General features: G+C 54.9%; 2 protein-coding genes and 1 long non-coding RNA gene across 11 annotated transcripts; 1 reads left to right on the forward strand and 2 right to left on the reverse strand.

Annotated features, from left to right (window-relative positions):
• Positions 1-1,096: 1,096 nt before the first annotated feature.
• ARHGEF25 (Rho guanine nucleotide exchange factor 25) lies at positions 1,097-8,869 on the reverse strand. Of its 8 annotated transcripts, none has more exons than XM_053554940.1 (17): positions 8,497-8,513; positions 8,007-8,121; positions 6,689-7,568; positions 5,572-5,786; positions 5,358-5,453; positions 5,213-5,289; positions 4,964-5,030; positions 4,662-4,765; positions 4,377-4,446; positions 4,167-4,256; positions 3,985-4,077; positions 3,737-3,787; positions 3,457-3,534; positions 3,070-3,270; positions 2,750-2,930; positions 2,274-2,485; positions 1,097-1,531 (listed from the first exon to the last, which is right to left on the reverse strand). In XM_053554940.1, the coding sequence occupies exons 3-17, from the start codon at positions 6,783-6,785 to the stop codon at positions 1,424-1,426; spliced, it is 1,740 nt and encodes a 579-aa protein (XP_053410915.1). In that variant the 5' UTR covers positions 6,786-7,568; positions 8,007-8,121; positions 8,497-8,513; the 3' UTR covers positions 1,097-1,423. The 8 variants fall into 8 exon arrangements, with proteins under 8 accessions (XP_053410915.1, XP_053410917.1, XP_053410914.1 ...); XM_053554942.1 differs by lacking the exon at positions 8,497-8,513 and adding an exon at positions 8,212-8,339 and having other exon boundaries at positions 6,689-7,216; XM_053554939.1 differs by lacking the exon at positions 8,497-8,513 and adding an exon at positions 8,212-8,339.
• Positions 8,870-8,891: 22 nt separating this feature from the next.
• On the reverse strand, positions 8,892-14,269 carry DTX3 (deltex E3 ubiquitin ligase 3). Of its 2 annotated transcripts, XM_053554954.1 has the most exons (7): positions 13,914-14,269; positions 13,034-13,183; positions 12,458-12,521; positions 12,199-12,275; positions 11,100-11,829; positions 9,976-10,193; positions 8,892-9,647 (listed from the first exon to the last, which is right to left on the reverse strand). In XM_053554954.1, the coding sequence occupies exons 4-7, from the start codon at positions 12,225-12,227 to the stop codon at positions 9,572-9,574; spliced, it is 1,053 nt and encodes a 350-aa protein (XP_053410929.1). In that variant the 5' UTR covers positions 12,228-12,275; positions 12,458-12,521; positions 13,034-13,183; positions 13,914-14,269; the 3' UTR covers positions 8,892-9,571. The 2 variants fall into 2 exon arrangements, with proteins under 2 accessions (XP_053410929.1, XP_053410930.1); XM_053554955.1 differs by having other exon boundaries at positions 11,100-11,848; positions 13,034-14,264.
• Positions 8,934-12,191, forward strand: LOC128561133 (uncharacterized). The gene is made up of 4 exons (XR_008373208.1): positions 8,934-9,052; positions 10,024-10,139; positions 10,524-10,670; positions 11,809-12,191. It is a non-coding gene; the product is annotated as an uncharacterized LOC128561133 (long non-coding RNA).
• Positions 14,270-15,377: the final 1,108 nt, after the last annotated feature.

The raw sequence follows: 15,377 nt of genomic DNA on the forward strand, positions 1-15,377 counted from the left end.
AAGTGCTGGTCACAAGGTTGGCACTCAAAAACACCCTATGTGGTTAAATTAGGTACAACGGGAGTCAACCACCCACCTTAGTACCCCTGTGGTTTTTAAAGAAATAACAAAGGTTCCAGGTTCCAGAGGTCCAGAATCCTATTTGCCACCATCCCCTCCCCTATTCACAAGAATCTTCAGCACCTTCCCCATCACCCTCTGGTCCCCCAGTCCCTGACCCCAAAGCCCTGGGCGTGGGGTACAGTGAGGGTGGGTCTCCCTTCTTCAATTCCTCCTATTGTTCCCCACAAGCCTTATCTGGGCCCTACGTCCTGTCCCCCCTTTACAGATCCCTCCCCCCATTGTCGGCCTGAGGGACCTCAGGCCCACAGGGAGGCTCCTGCTCCTCCTTACCCTCCCACCCCAGCCATCTATTGTCTGTTGAGGAAGCCCAAGTACACGTGACTGAGCCCAAGGGATGAGTGGACATAGTGGACACACAGATGCACAAGGACCCAGGACAGGGCATCTGAACATGGATCTTGAACGCTTGGCTTTCTCTGTTCCATTAGCTCCCCAAAAAGCTTAGAGGGATGGAGACCCCTTGGGCTCTCCCAAGTCTGTGGTTTAAAGAAGAATCCCCTTCTGCTCCCTATGACCATGACTTATGACCTGCCAGACAGCAAAGATAAGGAGACCCAGAGCCTGGAGGTGACAGCTCCCAGGATACTACCTTCCCATTCTCCCTCAGCTGAATGTGGAAGCCTCAGAAGGAAAGGTACATTGGGCATTTTGTGCTTTAGTGTCTGGGGGTTGAGGGAATGGTGGGTATTCACACTACACTGGCCTTTCTGCTAGGGTCTAGATGAGAGTGTGGGTGGAGCAGAAGGGCTGGGTACAGGGGAGGACACAGCAAGAATCCAGGGCTTTGCAGTGACCCCAAGCCCCAGGGCTACCATTGCAAGTGAGGGACAGAGATAGTACCATCTTTTATATGATACCCCATGCCCTTCTTCTGTCCCCAGACTCCTCCTCAGCTGATCTCTTCTATACCACCTGACCCCACTTACCCCCCTACAGCCTCCCTTTCCCTCTGCCAAGACAGCAGCCTTGGTGATATAACAAAACCTTTATTCTCAGAAACCAGGGAAAACCAGAATCAGAAACAAAACACATCATTTCTATCTGGCCCCTGATCCTGCCCTCCCAGCCCAACCCCCATATCCTCCTTTTGGGAGGACTAAGACAGCATGCATAGGGGTGGGAGCTGAAGGAACCTATGTTCCTTGGACAGAAAGAAGTCCTCTGGGGTTCTAGATACTCTCCTCCAAGTTGGTATCACTCTCAGCCTTGCCCACTCTCCAAACACACCCAGAGGCAGGTCAGAGGATTGCCTTGAAGCTCCTTGAAGAAATGGCTGAGTCAGCACCACCCCCACAGCCAGTTACAGCTCATCTTCATCCAGCTTGGCAAGTCTGGCCTTGCAGGGAGGGGTGTTTGGAGTTGGAGGAACAGGAGGAGAATCATGAGAAGGCTGGATGTCACTGAGGGTCTGAAGAAAGATTCAAGTCAGAGGATCAAAAGAGGCCTTGAATTCACCACCCTCACTCCTGCCTTTTCAGTTTTTTTGTCTATTTGTTTTTAGAGACAAGGTCTCACTGTCATTCAGGCTGGAGGGCAGTGGCATGATCACAGCTTACTGTAACCTCAAACTCCTGGGCTCAAGCAATCTTCCTGCCTCAGCCTCTCAAGTAGCTGGGACTACAGGTGTGCACCACCACATATGACTAATTTTGTTTTATTTTTTAGAAACAGAATCTTGCTATGTTGCCTAGGCTGGTCTCACATTGCTCAAGTGATCCTCCTGACCCCTCCCACCTCAGCCTCCCAAATAGCTGGGACTACATGCAAGCACCACCATGGCTGGGTAATTTTTAAATTTTTTGTAGAGACAGGGTCTCACTTCGTAACCCAGGCTGTTCTCAAACTCCTGCCTTGGCTTTCCAAAGTGCTGGGATTATAGGCATGAGCCACCCCACCTGGATGCTTTTCTTGAAGCCCCTAGCCTAGCCACCTCCTCTTGCTGGGTGTTTTAGGTTATCTGACACTATTGGCTTCTCCGAGTTAAACTGGTGGGGAGGAAGGTAAGGGGTGGGAAGTAGGAAGGAGCAGACAAAAGATGGTAGAAGAAAAAAATGATATGAAGGAGAGATGGTAGGGAATCCTACCTACAAGAGATTCTGTTCCCCACCCTACCATTGTACCCTTACAACTGGAAACTCTATCTCTCATACCTGTGTGTCCGGGGGTGGCAGGGCTCTGGTAGCCTCTCCTTTGGGCAAGAGCAGCAGGGAGGGGAGAGAGCCATTGATGGGTGTGTGTGTGCTGACCTGGGCCCGGTCTCCAGGCCGAATTCTCCCAGGGCTCCCCACCCAAGGCCCTCCTGGCCGTCCCAGGCTGTTGGTCTGGCTCTCCCGTCTCTGGTACTCAATGGGTGATTGCAATGCTGGGACAAAAAGAGGAGGAGGGTTACAGCAGAGACAGGTCCCTTCCCTAGGACCTCAGCTTGTGTCATGCTCCCACTTTGCCCTCCCTCTCAAGGACTGTCAACCAACTTTTAGGGGATTCTGAGTTACCAAATCTTAAACTAGTATGGTGAAGTTGGGGGAGGTGGGGAGAAAGTGGAGTCAGAGGGCAGGGGTTGGAGGTGGACTGTGAGGGATTCAGGTCAAAGGGTGAGGGAGTATATGCAGGAAGATGAGAGCTTCACCATTGAGAAAGTCACGCTGGGTCTCCAGGATCTGAGCCACTTGCTTGATCCAGGCCTGACTGATGGCAGGGTCTGCAGCCTGCAGGATATAGCGCTGGATCCCACCCTCTGGCCCTCTGGAGGTCAATGCAAAGCGGCAAGGGTCACCTTGGAGGTTCCCCTCCAGTCCCAGACAGCTCACCTGAATTGGCAGATAAAAGCCCCCAGATTCTCAGATACTCTCTAGCTCTTGTTCCCTCCAACACACCCAAGACTCATACATCTTCTCAAAAGCCACATCCCATCCCAGTCTGAGCCCTTCCTTGAAGCCCCCTCCCCACCTTGATGCTGCTCTTGTACACATATCCAGGCTGTGTTCCACCTCGAATTCCTCCTCCCAGAGCCTCACTGAAGATGACAATTTGCTCAAAGAGGAAGACGCGCCTCTCACGACACCGGGAAGAGAGCAGCCCCCCAGCTTCAGGCTCTGTGACCCAGAATGTGTCCTGGCCCAAGAGCTTCCCCTGGGCAGTCAGTTTGCCCTGGAACCAAAAGATAGCAGCCTTCAAAAAAGAGAAAAAGGGCAATTCTCTGTTCCTCCCTCCCCTGATACTCCCAACCAACCATGGGATTACCTCAGGAGGAGAGAGCCTCCCATAAAGATCTCCAGAGTGCTAGGACTGGGGCAGAAAAACATGGGCCTCTAGTTTCCTGCCCCATCTCCATACCTCAAATCCTCGCAGTCTCCCCAGGGTCATCATATCATTGCAGCGCTTAGGCACAAAGCACATGACCTCCACAGCTTGCTGGGACACAGGTGAGAGGCATATTGTTGGGTGAAGAGTCATTAATGGGAAAGAGGGCTCCTCAGCCAGCTGCCTTTTCAGACTTGTCTCAACCCCAACATGCCACCCCCTAAAAAACAGTCAGCTATAAGCCACTCAAGGGGCTGTGGGGACCCCCAGGATTATGAGGATAAGGTATACATGGTGTACATGGGGTCCTCACCTCCAGCTCTTCAGTATCCATCCCGGCTCTACTGTAATACTTGAGAAAATCCTAAGACAGGGAAGAACTACTCAGGGAGATCTTGAGGACACCCTCAGAAGTTCTTCCATTCCCCCTCCCCACCTCCACCCCCGAGGACACAGGGGAGGATCTCCAGGAAGTCTGAGGAAGCCTCGAGAACCCTGGGGAGATAAATGAGAAAAAGGCTAACCCCGCCAGCTGTGCCCCCGGGAGAAGGTGGTCCTGACCTTGAGCAGCAGCTGGTACTTCATGATCCGCTGCACAGGTTTGATGAGGAGGTCGCTGAGCTGCAGGCGGTGCCCCAGCTGCTGCCGGAGCTCCTGGGGACAGGGACAGGGTGGCTGTGCAGCCTGGAAAGCCTGCTCAGAACTATTCTGTCCTCCCCGCCCAAGGCATCTCAGCCACTGACCTCAAAGTAGCTGTCCCCAAACTCTGACATCACGTGCTCTGACTTGGGTTTATTCTGACAGTACACCACATACATGTGCAGCCGGCGCTCCTAACAGGAGTAACATTTAAGGGACAGATTACTTGGGCTAGGCGAGGAGGGCACAATTCCAAAGAACCCCGATCCATTTCCAAGCTCCGCCCTCCTAGGCCCCGCCCTCTCAAGCCTCACATGTTTGATGAATAGCTGAGCCAGCCAATCAGGATCTTTCAAACAACGCTGTAGTTCCTGTAGGAAATAGCTGAAGGGGTCGGCAGGAGGAAGACGGGTCAAATACATTTCAGGGCCTCTACCTTCCCCACCCCGACCCCTCCAATTCAAAGCCGTCTGCCCTAAAAGCGCCTCCCAAAAACTTCTCCGAATGTTCCTTAGGTCACAACGGGCCCCAGCTGGGATGCAGAGGCAACCAGATGAGGTCCCCTCGCAACACCTGGCTCTCAGGACTCCGCCACTCACTCTCGGTGCCACTCATAAATTTGCTGGATGTTTCCAAACACGATCCTGTCACGGCCTCGAAGACTCTCGGGGACTCCCTGTGCAGTCATAGTGGCCATGTAACCCTGTGGAAAAGTTGGGATTGGTGCATGAGCAAGCAGTGCTGATTTGGTGGAACCTCCCTCCCTAGCCCTCTCTCCCACCTCCCAGCAGTCCCAGGAGCAGAGAGGAGTGGGAGAGGGGACTGGGCATCCCCTGAAAATAGCTCTGGGCAGAGGGAAAGGGCAGGAAAGCCAGGGCTGGAAGTGGGTAAAGAGAGCTACCTCCACAATCTGCCCCAAGTCGTCCACATACATTTTCTCTGTTTCTACCAGTTCACTCAGGACATACCTAAGAATTAAGCAGGAGGGTGCCCCTACTTCAGAGTCTAGGCACATCCTTGGTTAAGCCAGTTCCTCCCTCCTTCACTACAAGCCAACCTCAGAGAGAATTCCATCTAAAATGTGAAGGACAATCTTCTGGACATTGTGGGATTGTGGGGGGGTGGGGGGTGGGAAGATGTGAACACTTACATACTCCTTTCCAGAGCCTTCTTCTTCTGTTCCTCCTCACTCTCAGGGGCTTGTGACAAAGTCTCTTCTTCAGGTTGCTGGAAGGAAAGAAGCAAATGAATGACTCTTGGGTGAGCGGAGCCTCCCCAGACCCATTTCTTCATACTTGTGTCTTATTTCCAGGGCCCTCCAACAACGTTGTCAGCAAGGTCAGTTCTGGCAGTTCCTCTCCTGTGGCTAAAGTTGGGTCCAGCATCCAGTTCTAAGAGCCAGAGGTCAAGTATCAGAGGTCAGGGACAGCAGCTTGGTCTCCCAATGACCGGTGCCCCCAAGTGGCCTTCATGGATGTCCTACATGCTTCTGTGGCGTTCCCTGCTCACCTCATATGGTCCCGCCTGACCACGATCTGCCTCAGTTTCCATGCTGAGACAATGTTTGGAATGATCCAACCATCTCCGTAAGCCCCTGACTGGCCCTGGGGGGCCAGGAGAACAGGGACCAGAGCTGAGGTCAGAGCTGGGGCCAGAGGGGGCAGCCAGACCCGAGGCAGCAGAAGCCGATATACTCCCCTCACTGCCAGCAATGGAATAGGGTTCTAATGGGGAGGAAAAAGAAAAGAGGTGATAGACATTGCTCCAGCTGCAGACTCAGGGTCCCCAGGAACTCTCAGGGTGTCTTCTGGGTAATGTGATGCCTCTCTCTCAGATCTCACTCTCTTGCCACCCTCATTTGAATTGGTCAGGGTAGAAAATTTCACCAGGGCACCCTTGGGAGGAAGGACAGTAAACACCTGGCTCCCCAGGCCTGGAACCCCCAGTTACATGTGGAGGTTCCCCATATCCTGAGCACAGCATGGATATGGGGGCGGGGGAAGCCATCTGGGCAGACACTAGAAGCAGAGGTGGCCATCTGCTCTCCCACAACCCTCCCCCTTCCAATAGGTACAGACCATTCTCTGGGAAGGGGGGAAAGCTAAGAGTCCATCTGCCACTCCCAGACCCCTCCTCCACCAATTGCAGTAATCACTATAGAAAGAAAAGATTTCTGCAGCCCACCTCCCCAACACATGCACAAACTCAACAGAGGGGGGTCCACGAAGGAGAGCTCATTCCTGTCATCTCACGCCTGAGCTCAGAGACAGCAGAACCCCTCATTCCACGTTCCTCCATTCTCCTGCCCCTCTTTAGAAGTAGATTCTCAGCAAAAGGATTTGAAGGGAGATACGTGGTTCTAAGCTTAAGGGGATTGTAGATGGGTTTTTCTCATATCCAGGAGAAACTACAGGAAAGAGATGGATCCCCTGCCCGGTTCCCAATTTCCTTAACATGAGAGATTTGGAGGCAGAAGAGATCTTAGAGCTCATCTATTGAGTCACTTTCCTGGAAAACCCATATACAGTCTCAAGCTCTAAATCCCCAGGACCAGGGCAAACAGATGCTCTGAACCACCTCCTCCGGCCCCCCATTCAACACTGACCCCTTTCAACCTCTCACTCACCACGTCCCCCCCGGGCGAAGCAGCAGCCGCATTTTGCCAACAGTTTTCGGATCACACGGGGACAGGCACAGCGACCCCCCTTGTGTCCCCCCCGCATGGCGCCCGGGCCCCCCCGCGTCCCCCACCCGGGCCGGCCATGCAGGGGGAATCACGGGGGGCGGGGCGGGGACGGCGCAGGGCGCACACCCCCCCTCCCTCCTACCCCGGTCCAGGCTGGGGGAGAGGGGGAGGGAGGTGACCGGGAGGAGGTGTCCAGGGGTAGGCGGAAGTCTGGACTGGAAGAGGGTTGGGGGCTCTGGGGAGAGGGCGGTGAGGGGCCAGGTCGGAGCTGGGCCAGGAGGGTTTCCGGAACCCTGTTGGTGCGGGGCCCAGGGTCCAGATGTCCAGTCGTGGGGGAGGATTGTGGGGGAAGCTGGGTCGGGATGCGGCAGCCTCTCCAGCTCGGTCTCTGGCCTCTGGTTGAGGGTGGCTGTAGGCCCGGGAGGAGGCGGGTGGGGGCGACCCCCGTGCCACTGGCGCTGAGCGGGTCTGGGCCGAGCGGCAAGCAGAAAATAACAGGCCTGGCCGTGGTGCCGTCGCGGGGAGGGGCCTCTGCGACCTAACTCCGCCCTCTCCCTCGCGTCCCCCCGCCCGCTGGTGCCGGGTTCCCGCCTCAGTCGCCCCTCCCCCAGGCACCACCACGTTCTCACTCCAAGTCCCTAGAGCCTCTGCACCTCCCCGCACCCTGGGCTCCACCGCCCCGGCTTCCCCTCCATCCTTCCCTCGCGCATCTCGGGCTCTGATTGTGGAGCGCTGGGGTGGGGGTTAAGCCTGGCGGTGGGGTCTGTCCCTGTCGCCCCTCGGCCTCCTCGGTGGAGAGCACAGTGGATGGGGCCTTGGCCTGTGCAAAGATATCCTAAGGTTGGGGCTGTCCCTGCCCGCGCAGCGGTGAACCAGGGCCGCTGGTAGGGTGAGCGTATACTGGGAGCTGTTTGTGGGGAACCCAACCCTGGTGCCGCCCTATCGCCGACCCTTCTTTCCTCCAGGCCCTGGGACTCCAGCTGAGACTAATCACCAATTAAGGCGAAGTCCTGGAGCCCGGGCTGGCGAGAGGCCAGGGGTGGGGCGCGGGGACACTCCGCCTGTGGGGGATCGGGACTGACAGACGTGGGGGACGCACATCGGACTAGAGGGCGAGAAGAAGCGTGGAGGTCTCCTAGTTTAAATAGGTCTTGCGCAAATTAGATGCGAACTTTATGCTAATAGACCAGAATATTTTTGAATTCGCCACTTTGCGCAGAATGGCAAATTGTACCCCACCCGACCCCTGGCTTCTTACCGGGCTGCGGAGCCCAGGCGAGACCCTCACGTTCGCGATCCCCTCTCTGATCTCCCTCGGTACAGTCAGACTCTGGCTCCGTACCCTCCTGCCCTGGGGGGCTTCTCTTCGGTGGCTGCTAGGACAGAACGACTGTAAGGAACCCGCCCTCCTAGGCAGCTTTGACCTCCCCCTTCCCCTTCTCCCTACTGTCAAAGTCCACAACTTAAAAAAAAGGGTCTTCCAGATGTAGAAATGGCCCTCGTAAAAGAATTGATGGATTCCTGTGACTGGCCCGCGGAACTCTTGTTTGAGGGTAAATTGAGTTGTGGGGTTCTGCCCTCTTGAAGGCCCGGAAAGATCCCCGACCCCACGGCGGTCCCCCTTTCTTACCCCCTCCGGCCCAGGGAGGGCGCATGCGCGCAGCATGCCCCCCATGACCCCCAGTATCCGGTCAGTGCGGCCAGGGGCGGGGTGGGGGCGGTCCGGGGGCTTCATGCTGGACCCCTACCCTTCTCCAAGTTTCAGGGCCGAGGGGGCACGGAAGCTAGGGGGCTTTGAGGCCTGCGTGCGTCCGGGGAGTTCTGCTGGCGAATCCACCCCCTGCCCGGCTCCGCCCCTACTCCCACCCCAGCCAAACTTCGCAAAGGGGATAGGGTTGTTCCTTTCTCTACAATCGTAGTTCAGCAACAAACCCCTCTTAATCCTGGTTCCAACTTGGAAGCATGACTGAGAACTTCAGTCTCATTACAGAGCCCACTCAGTACATCCCTTGTCCCTAGGTCCTTAGGAGGCAGAGGGACTGCAAAGACACACGGGGATTTCCCCATCACCCCCCTTCTCCTTCTCCACATCCCCACCCCACTCACCCCCACCCTGTCCATGGAACAGAACGGGTGTGGCCTAAAAGAGTTGCATATTTTACTTTATTTTTATTAAATTAAAAGCTACAGTCTGGTGGCGATTCCAGAACAGGGTAAGGAGGCTCCTTATAGGGGGGCTGAGAAGAGCAGGAAATAGACAGACTGACAGAGACTGAGACACAGGAGAGAAAGGACAAGGTTAAGGTAAGAGAATTCTATCTGATGAACAAGCACAGCTGGCTCCATTGGTGTGGGGAGGGCTCACTTAGCCCAGTTCCTCCTTCCCTGCACCCAAGTTCAGCAGTGGGGCTCAGCAGTGGATCAGTAGGTGGGGTAGGGGCAGGGTGGGTGGGGTGGTTCAAGAGACCCTCCCCTCTCCACCCAGGTCCTTTCTCAGCTTAGTAACTGGAGCACAGCACATACCAGAAAAAGCCAAGGGCATTGGAGGGGTCAGGGAAACCGGGAGTTATGTACACAGGGGATTGGGGAGCAGAGCCTTAGAGATCAGCCTATGCCCGGAGGGTGTGGCTCACACTGCACTGTAAAACTTGGCCAGTGGGGGACAGGGGAAGGGATTGCCCCCTCCCACTCTGAACTCCCTCCCCAGTCAGACAGGTCCCCTACTTGTGTGGCATGGGGGGCAGGGGGCAGAGAGGAGAACAGAGGCTTCCATTGGGTCCTAGAAGAAGAGGACGGCAGGGGCCTTGTCAAAGGGGATGTCTTTCAGTCATCTGTGATACCCTTGGCTCTCAGCTCCTCTTGCACCCGGGTCAAGTAGGTGGGGTCCGGGTACCCAAACCTGGGAGCAAAGAGAAATGAGGGTGAAGGTTAGCTATATGGGCATGCTCATATTATCTCCATGCTCACCCTCAGCAGAGGCCCTAGTCACAACCCCTTCCCACCTCCCCTGTGGGGAGGACCTCTAAACCCAAGATAACTTAGCCCAGTTTTGCTTATTTTTGTAGGTTAAGCTGGGCACATCAGGACCAGGTTGGATGGAGGAGAAACTGAGATGGAGTAGATAGCGGAATAGTTTGGAGATGGTCCTCTCCAGTTAGGAACTTCCAGAGTGAGGGGGTGGACAGAAGGGGAGGAGCCAAAAGAAAGGAAATGAAGAGATGTCCCACAGCTGGGGTCCCCCTGTGCAGCTGGTCTTGTGGTGGATGTCGTTCCAGGTGATGACATTCGGTCTCCCTGTGGTCATGGACGTGCCAATAGTGAAGGTGAGACGCTGGTCAAATGCCTTTCGGAACAGAGTCAGCACCTTGTTGCCCTCAGGGCAGTCCGGGAGGTAGGCCACCCTTGTGGTGCCAGGATACCGAACTCCTGGGTTTGGGTGTTCGGCCTAGGAGGAAGCGGGAGCAGAGTGGGCAGTGAGCAGCTGGACATCTGAAGGCCCATTGTGGCCAACCTTCTGTCTGTGCACCCTCAGCTAATGCTGGCAGGGCAGCAAAATGTTCACAGCCTTCCACGGAAGGAGAGATTATAGGGCCTGGGCAGCAAGAGCCTATTTCTGGAGGTAATCTTCATTGTTAAGGAGTTTTTTCTGTTGTCTCAATCCCTCAAGTCTCAATTCAGCAACAAATGGATTCTCAGAAGTGATGGAAGGAAGCTGGTCCTTATTCTCCAGATAACTCAGCAGAAATGTGAAGATTCGCAATAATTTATCTTTCAGATTTCCATTCACCGCCTGAAAACACTCCTGATGTTACTCCCACTGTATAACCTGTTCCATTTGTCTATTACTCTTCTTTGGAGCTTCCTTGCCCCTCTGTAAACCAGAATTGGATACTACTCTTCACCAGCAGAAAGATCCCGTAAGGTACAGACTCCTGTTCTTACCTTACACTGGCATTGGGTTTTACTCTCTCATAAATCTGGAGTAGAGTAACACTCCTAGCTCTGCTAGGCAGGTCAAGTCCCTTCCTGTCATGCCTGACTGTACCTAAGCCACCACCTCCACAAAATTGACCTCTGCTAAGAAGATTTGTCAACATCTACGTTCATCATATGCAATTCCTTTCTCTCCTAATTGATTTTCATGTATGCCTTGGGATCTTGGTGATGGAAAAACTGGGCCTCAAGGGGACCTCCTAGCCCGAGGGCACTGTGTAGGGAGACACAGTGAGAGATAGCAAGACTACATTGTATCTCACATATTGTATCTCACCAAGTGGCTCACCCTCCCCAGTTTTCCTAGGTCAGAGCTTGGGGAAAACCAAAGGGTGAAGGGAGGCTGTAATCTTCTTACCCCCTGAACACCGGGCGGGAAGACGTACTGGATGACAATAGTGCCGTATTTCTCATAGCTGGGCAGCAGGAGGGTGGCGTCCTTAGAGACCAGCATCCGCCCATTTTGGGGCTGGTTGCCCACCAGCTGCCCATAGAAGCGGCCACACATGGGGCAGGCCTTTTTCACCTGCAGGGCCCGGGTGATGCAGCCCTCACAGAATGAATGCCGGCACTTCTCCAATGTCTTGGCATTCTGGATCTCCCCCAGACAGATGGGGCAGGTGCTCTCCTGCTCTTCTGCCTCATCCCGAAGGCGGGGAGGAAGAGGAGGGGGCAAGGGAGGAGGAGGAGGGGGGAGCCCCCGTGCCCCTGGGGGCAAGAGGGGGGTTGCACGGAGAGGGGGTGGGCCTGGGCGGTGCAACTCGGGGTGCTCCCCTCCGCCCCCCAAGGCCAGGCAACCCATAAGCTCCCCCTGCCTCTGAGCTTTCTTCAGCTCTTTCTCTGCCTCCTTTAGCAGCCCCTTGAGAGCCTTCCGGGCCAGGTAGAGCCCATTGGGAGGGGCCGGGGGAGGACCCTGTGGGGAAAGCTGCAGCACGTAGATGTCAGAAGTTTCGCCGTCGATGAGGATGGACACACGATGCTCCTCCCGAAGCCGGGCCAGCCGGGCTGGGGTCTCCTTGCTCAGGAAGTCCCACACAGGCTTGGAGACAGTCACTTTGTTCTTGCAGGTGCCTCCACAGGCTGCCATTCTGGACAGGACGAACGACACTGCCCCCAGGATGAAAGGGACTCAGGGTGGGGGGGGGTCCCCATTGACAAATACCAATGCCTCCTACTTCAGGTTCCTTCTAAACCCTGTGTTCCTTCTATTCTCTCAAAGCCCCAACCCCCAACCCTCTCCCAAACTCATTTTCAATCTCCCCTATCTTTCAAACCCCAGCACCCACTGAAGAGCAAGAAAGCTTCAGTAAACTTTATCATCATCTAAGCCAAACATCAGTGCTGGCTCTCCTTTCATTTCTCCCATGATCACAGAAACAATCTGCCCCTCCCCACTCTGGATGACAAATGGGTTCTTTACAAGGGAGGGAGAATTTTTGACCCTCCTTTTTGCTCACTTTGATCCTGAAGAGCTTAGAATTGGCATGCAGGCTCTCTCTCTCTTTCCCTGCTTCCTACTTGTAGGTTGTGCAACCTGGTAGGGAAGAAAAGGGAGGAGATTGAGAAACCCCTTCCCCAACGCCCCACAGGCCCCAACCCAGCAGCCCATGAGACAGGAACCTGGGTAGAGGGTACCAGGAATGGGATTACTTGGAAAATGGAATACAGGAAATCGACTGAAGGGTGAAAGTTAAGGTTCTCTCAAGAGGCAGGTACCTGTAAAGCCCATGGAAGACTGTGGCAGCAGGAATCCTCTATCTCCACACTCAGCTTACCAGGACTGGGTTAGGGGTAGGCAAAGGGTTACGATGGCAAATGTTACTATTTTTTGCCCAGCCAGCCCAGAAACAAAATTATTCTTCCATATCCTCTCTTTCAACTCTACAGAATTCCAACCTTAGGCTCTTCCCAAGGGAAGAGGTCACACTATTGGCCCCCTCTTCTCAATTTGGCCCCAACTTCCCAAGTTGCTAAAGAAGGAACTTCAACATGCTAACCTTCCTCCTTTCTTTCTCAGTTCTGAGGCTCTCGAGAAAGCCTAGGATGCAGATAAGTCAGGAAAGAAAAAAAACCCACACAGATGAAGGTCTTCTTGCCACCTCCCTCAGATCACATGGACAGGAATATTTCCTATACTCCCCAACTTCTCCCCTGTTCCACATTCCCAAATAATTCAGCAGCTATTGCCAGGGAGCCTTCCTTGAAGAGCTAACTCAGTCCCTTCTGCTGAATTCTTAAAGGATGTGAACAAAGTAGCAGCAGCCCCTGCAATAACGAAGTTCTCATTGTCACCTTTTCAACCTGCACCCGCAGCGCTGTCAGCTCCCTAGTCTGGCATTTAGGAAGAGGCGGGGCTCACTCAGGGGTTCAGCTGGAAGGGCCTGATGCTTCCCCGGAGTCTGGTCACATTCAGCTACAGTGCTGTCCCCACAACACCTCCAACTGCAGCTCAAACAGAAAGAGGGGGCCAGTAGTGTGACCTCAATTTCTTGACTGATCCAAAAAGGAACAGCTGTACCTTCACGCCTCCATCATGGTCCCCTCAAGGCCAGATGCACCTAGAGGTTCGAAAAGTGAAAATGGAACCCCGTAGCCTCAGCCGATAGCGTCTGTCCACGGTGGAACACTCCCCGCCCCACCCCCCGCCGCCGCCCCTTCAGAGGGAACCCAGGACCTAGATGTCTAGCTCCTAGTCCTGCTGGCAGACAGAGGGAGGCGGGGCCACAGTTTAGACTGAGTCCGAGAGTCCTCTGGGGCAACCCGGCCGGCCGCGGCCAGTCCCTCCCTCTCAGACAGAGGCCGGCGGTGGGGACAGCCTGGAAGGGCAAGGGTCCCTGGGGACATCCACGGAGGCCCCTCCCCCTCCCCCACGACCTCCTCCGAGACTCGACCCGGAACCAACTCCCCTTATCCCCCACTCGCCGAAGCCCCCGGAGCCCCACCGCTGGGTAGGGGTGCGTGTCGGCCAGATCGCGGCCCTCGGAACCCCCAAATGGAGGCCAAGGCTGGAGGGTGCTAGATGATGATCGGCGGGGCCCGAAGCGGGATCCTAGGCGCCGCGCGCAAGGGGAAGAAGCCGAGGAGGGGGCGCAAGGGGAGCCGGGGGCGCAAGGCGGCCGCACGCAGGGCCGCGGGGCGCGCGGTGGGTGTGGGGGGCGACGGGCTCACCTACCTCTTGTCAGCGCCGCCATTGCCGGTCACATGACTGAGGCTGTTGCTGGGATGACGGTCCGGGCCTTAGCAACAAGGGGAGGGACCCTGAGGAGCCCGGGGGGACTGCAAGGGGCGCAGACTGAAGGAGAGGGCGGGCGAGAGGGGGGCACCCGCTTTCCTCTCCCAGGTGATAACCACTGTTTCCTGCGACCCCTGCTACTGTCCGCGAGCCCCTGCCCTTCCGCCCCAAAACAAAAATGGAGGCGCCTTCGCAGTCTTTGGTGGGAGGGGGTGGCGTCATGTAACTGAGGGTAGGAGGTTAAGTCCCCAGAGACGCCACCCTACCCGCTCCCCCCTCCGCCAGGGGCCCTTCCCTTTCTTTCCCAGCCAGATGCGTGGCAGCTTCTGGGAGCCGTTGGTGGATGTCGGGGGAACTTGGGAGGTGGGGGAGCCAGTTTTTGAAATCATTACAGTAGACGGGCCTGTGAGGAACAATGTGGGATGGGAAGAGTCGTAGTAAAAACGAAAGCACTAGTTCTAAAAAATAAACAAACCTCATTACTGAACTGTCTGAATCCCCTCCCTCATCACTTGCCTCTTTCTAGTGTTACCTCCTGTGACCTCCACAACCTGCTCAGACGGGTCTTGGTAAGTGGCTCTGATTTTTCTTTCCACAAATAGGGATACTGAAGCTGGTGTAGTGTGAGAAGTGCATACTTTTTTTTTTTGTTAAATCATAGCTGTGTACATTGATATGATCATGGGGCATCATTCGCTAGCTTCACAGACCGTTTACCAAGTTTCACATGTAACTTTTTTTAAAATGGCATTGGGAGTGTGGTTTCAAGCTTAAGGTTCAAAAAACTCCCAAAAGGGGGAAAGGGGAAGCTCAGTTCTGCTTCCCACATCAGAGTAGTCTCCACCCCCAGTCCAACTCCCTACCCTGGGGCCACATCAACCCAGGTTTTTCTGCCTCCTCAGCCAAAACAAGAATCTCCCATATTGGCAACAACCTTTGCTCATCCCATCTTTTTTACACCACCACCACCCCCATTACCCCCATGGGAGCATTGGTCACTTTCCCAGGACCAGGCTATACTCTTCCTGCCTTCTGGGCAAGGGATAGCTTTCCCACAGAGTCTGGGAGAAAGCTGAATTCCTTCCTTTAGCTGGTGGAGTGAGAGGCCCACTCATGTTTAGAGACAGATTATGATCCAGCAGAGACCCTTGAAGAAAAAGAAGGGTCCAATCATCCCACTCTTCCCTGGCTCCTTCTACCATGAACTCCCTCAAAGTATAATTAGTTGTTATTCTTACTGTTCCAGGCTCACCCCTCACAACCTTTAAAGTTCGCAACCATCTGTCTACAAACCCACATCCTTAGTTTGGGACCCAACACCTCGAACACCAGAATTCTTCAGCTGGGTCTCTGAAACCTTAAACACAGGCTTCTTCAGAAAAGTGAAATGAAAAAAATGCATTT

This window comes from Nycticebus coucang, chromosome 12 (genome assembly GCF_027406575.1).
Source record: "Nycticebus coucang isolate mNycCou1 chromosome 12, mNycCou1.pri, whole genome shotgun sequence".
Classification (NCBI taxonomy): Eukaryota; Metazoa; Chordata; class Mammalia; order Primates; family Lorisidae; genus Nycticebus; species Nycticebus coucang.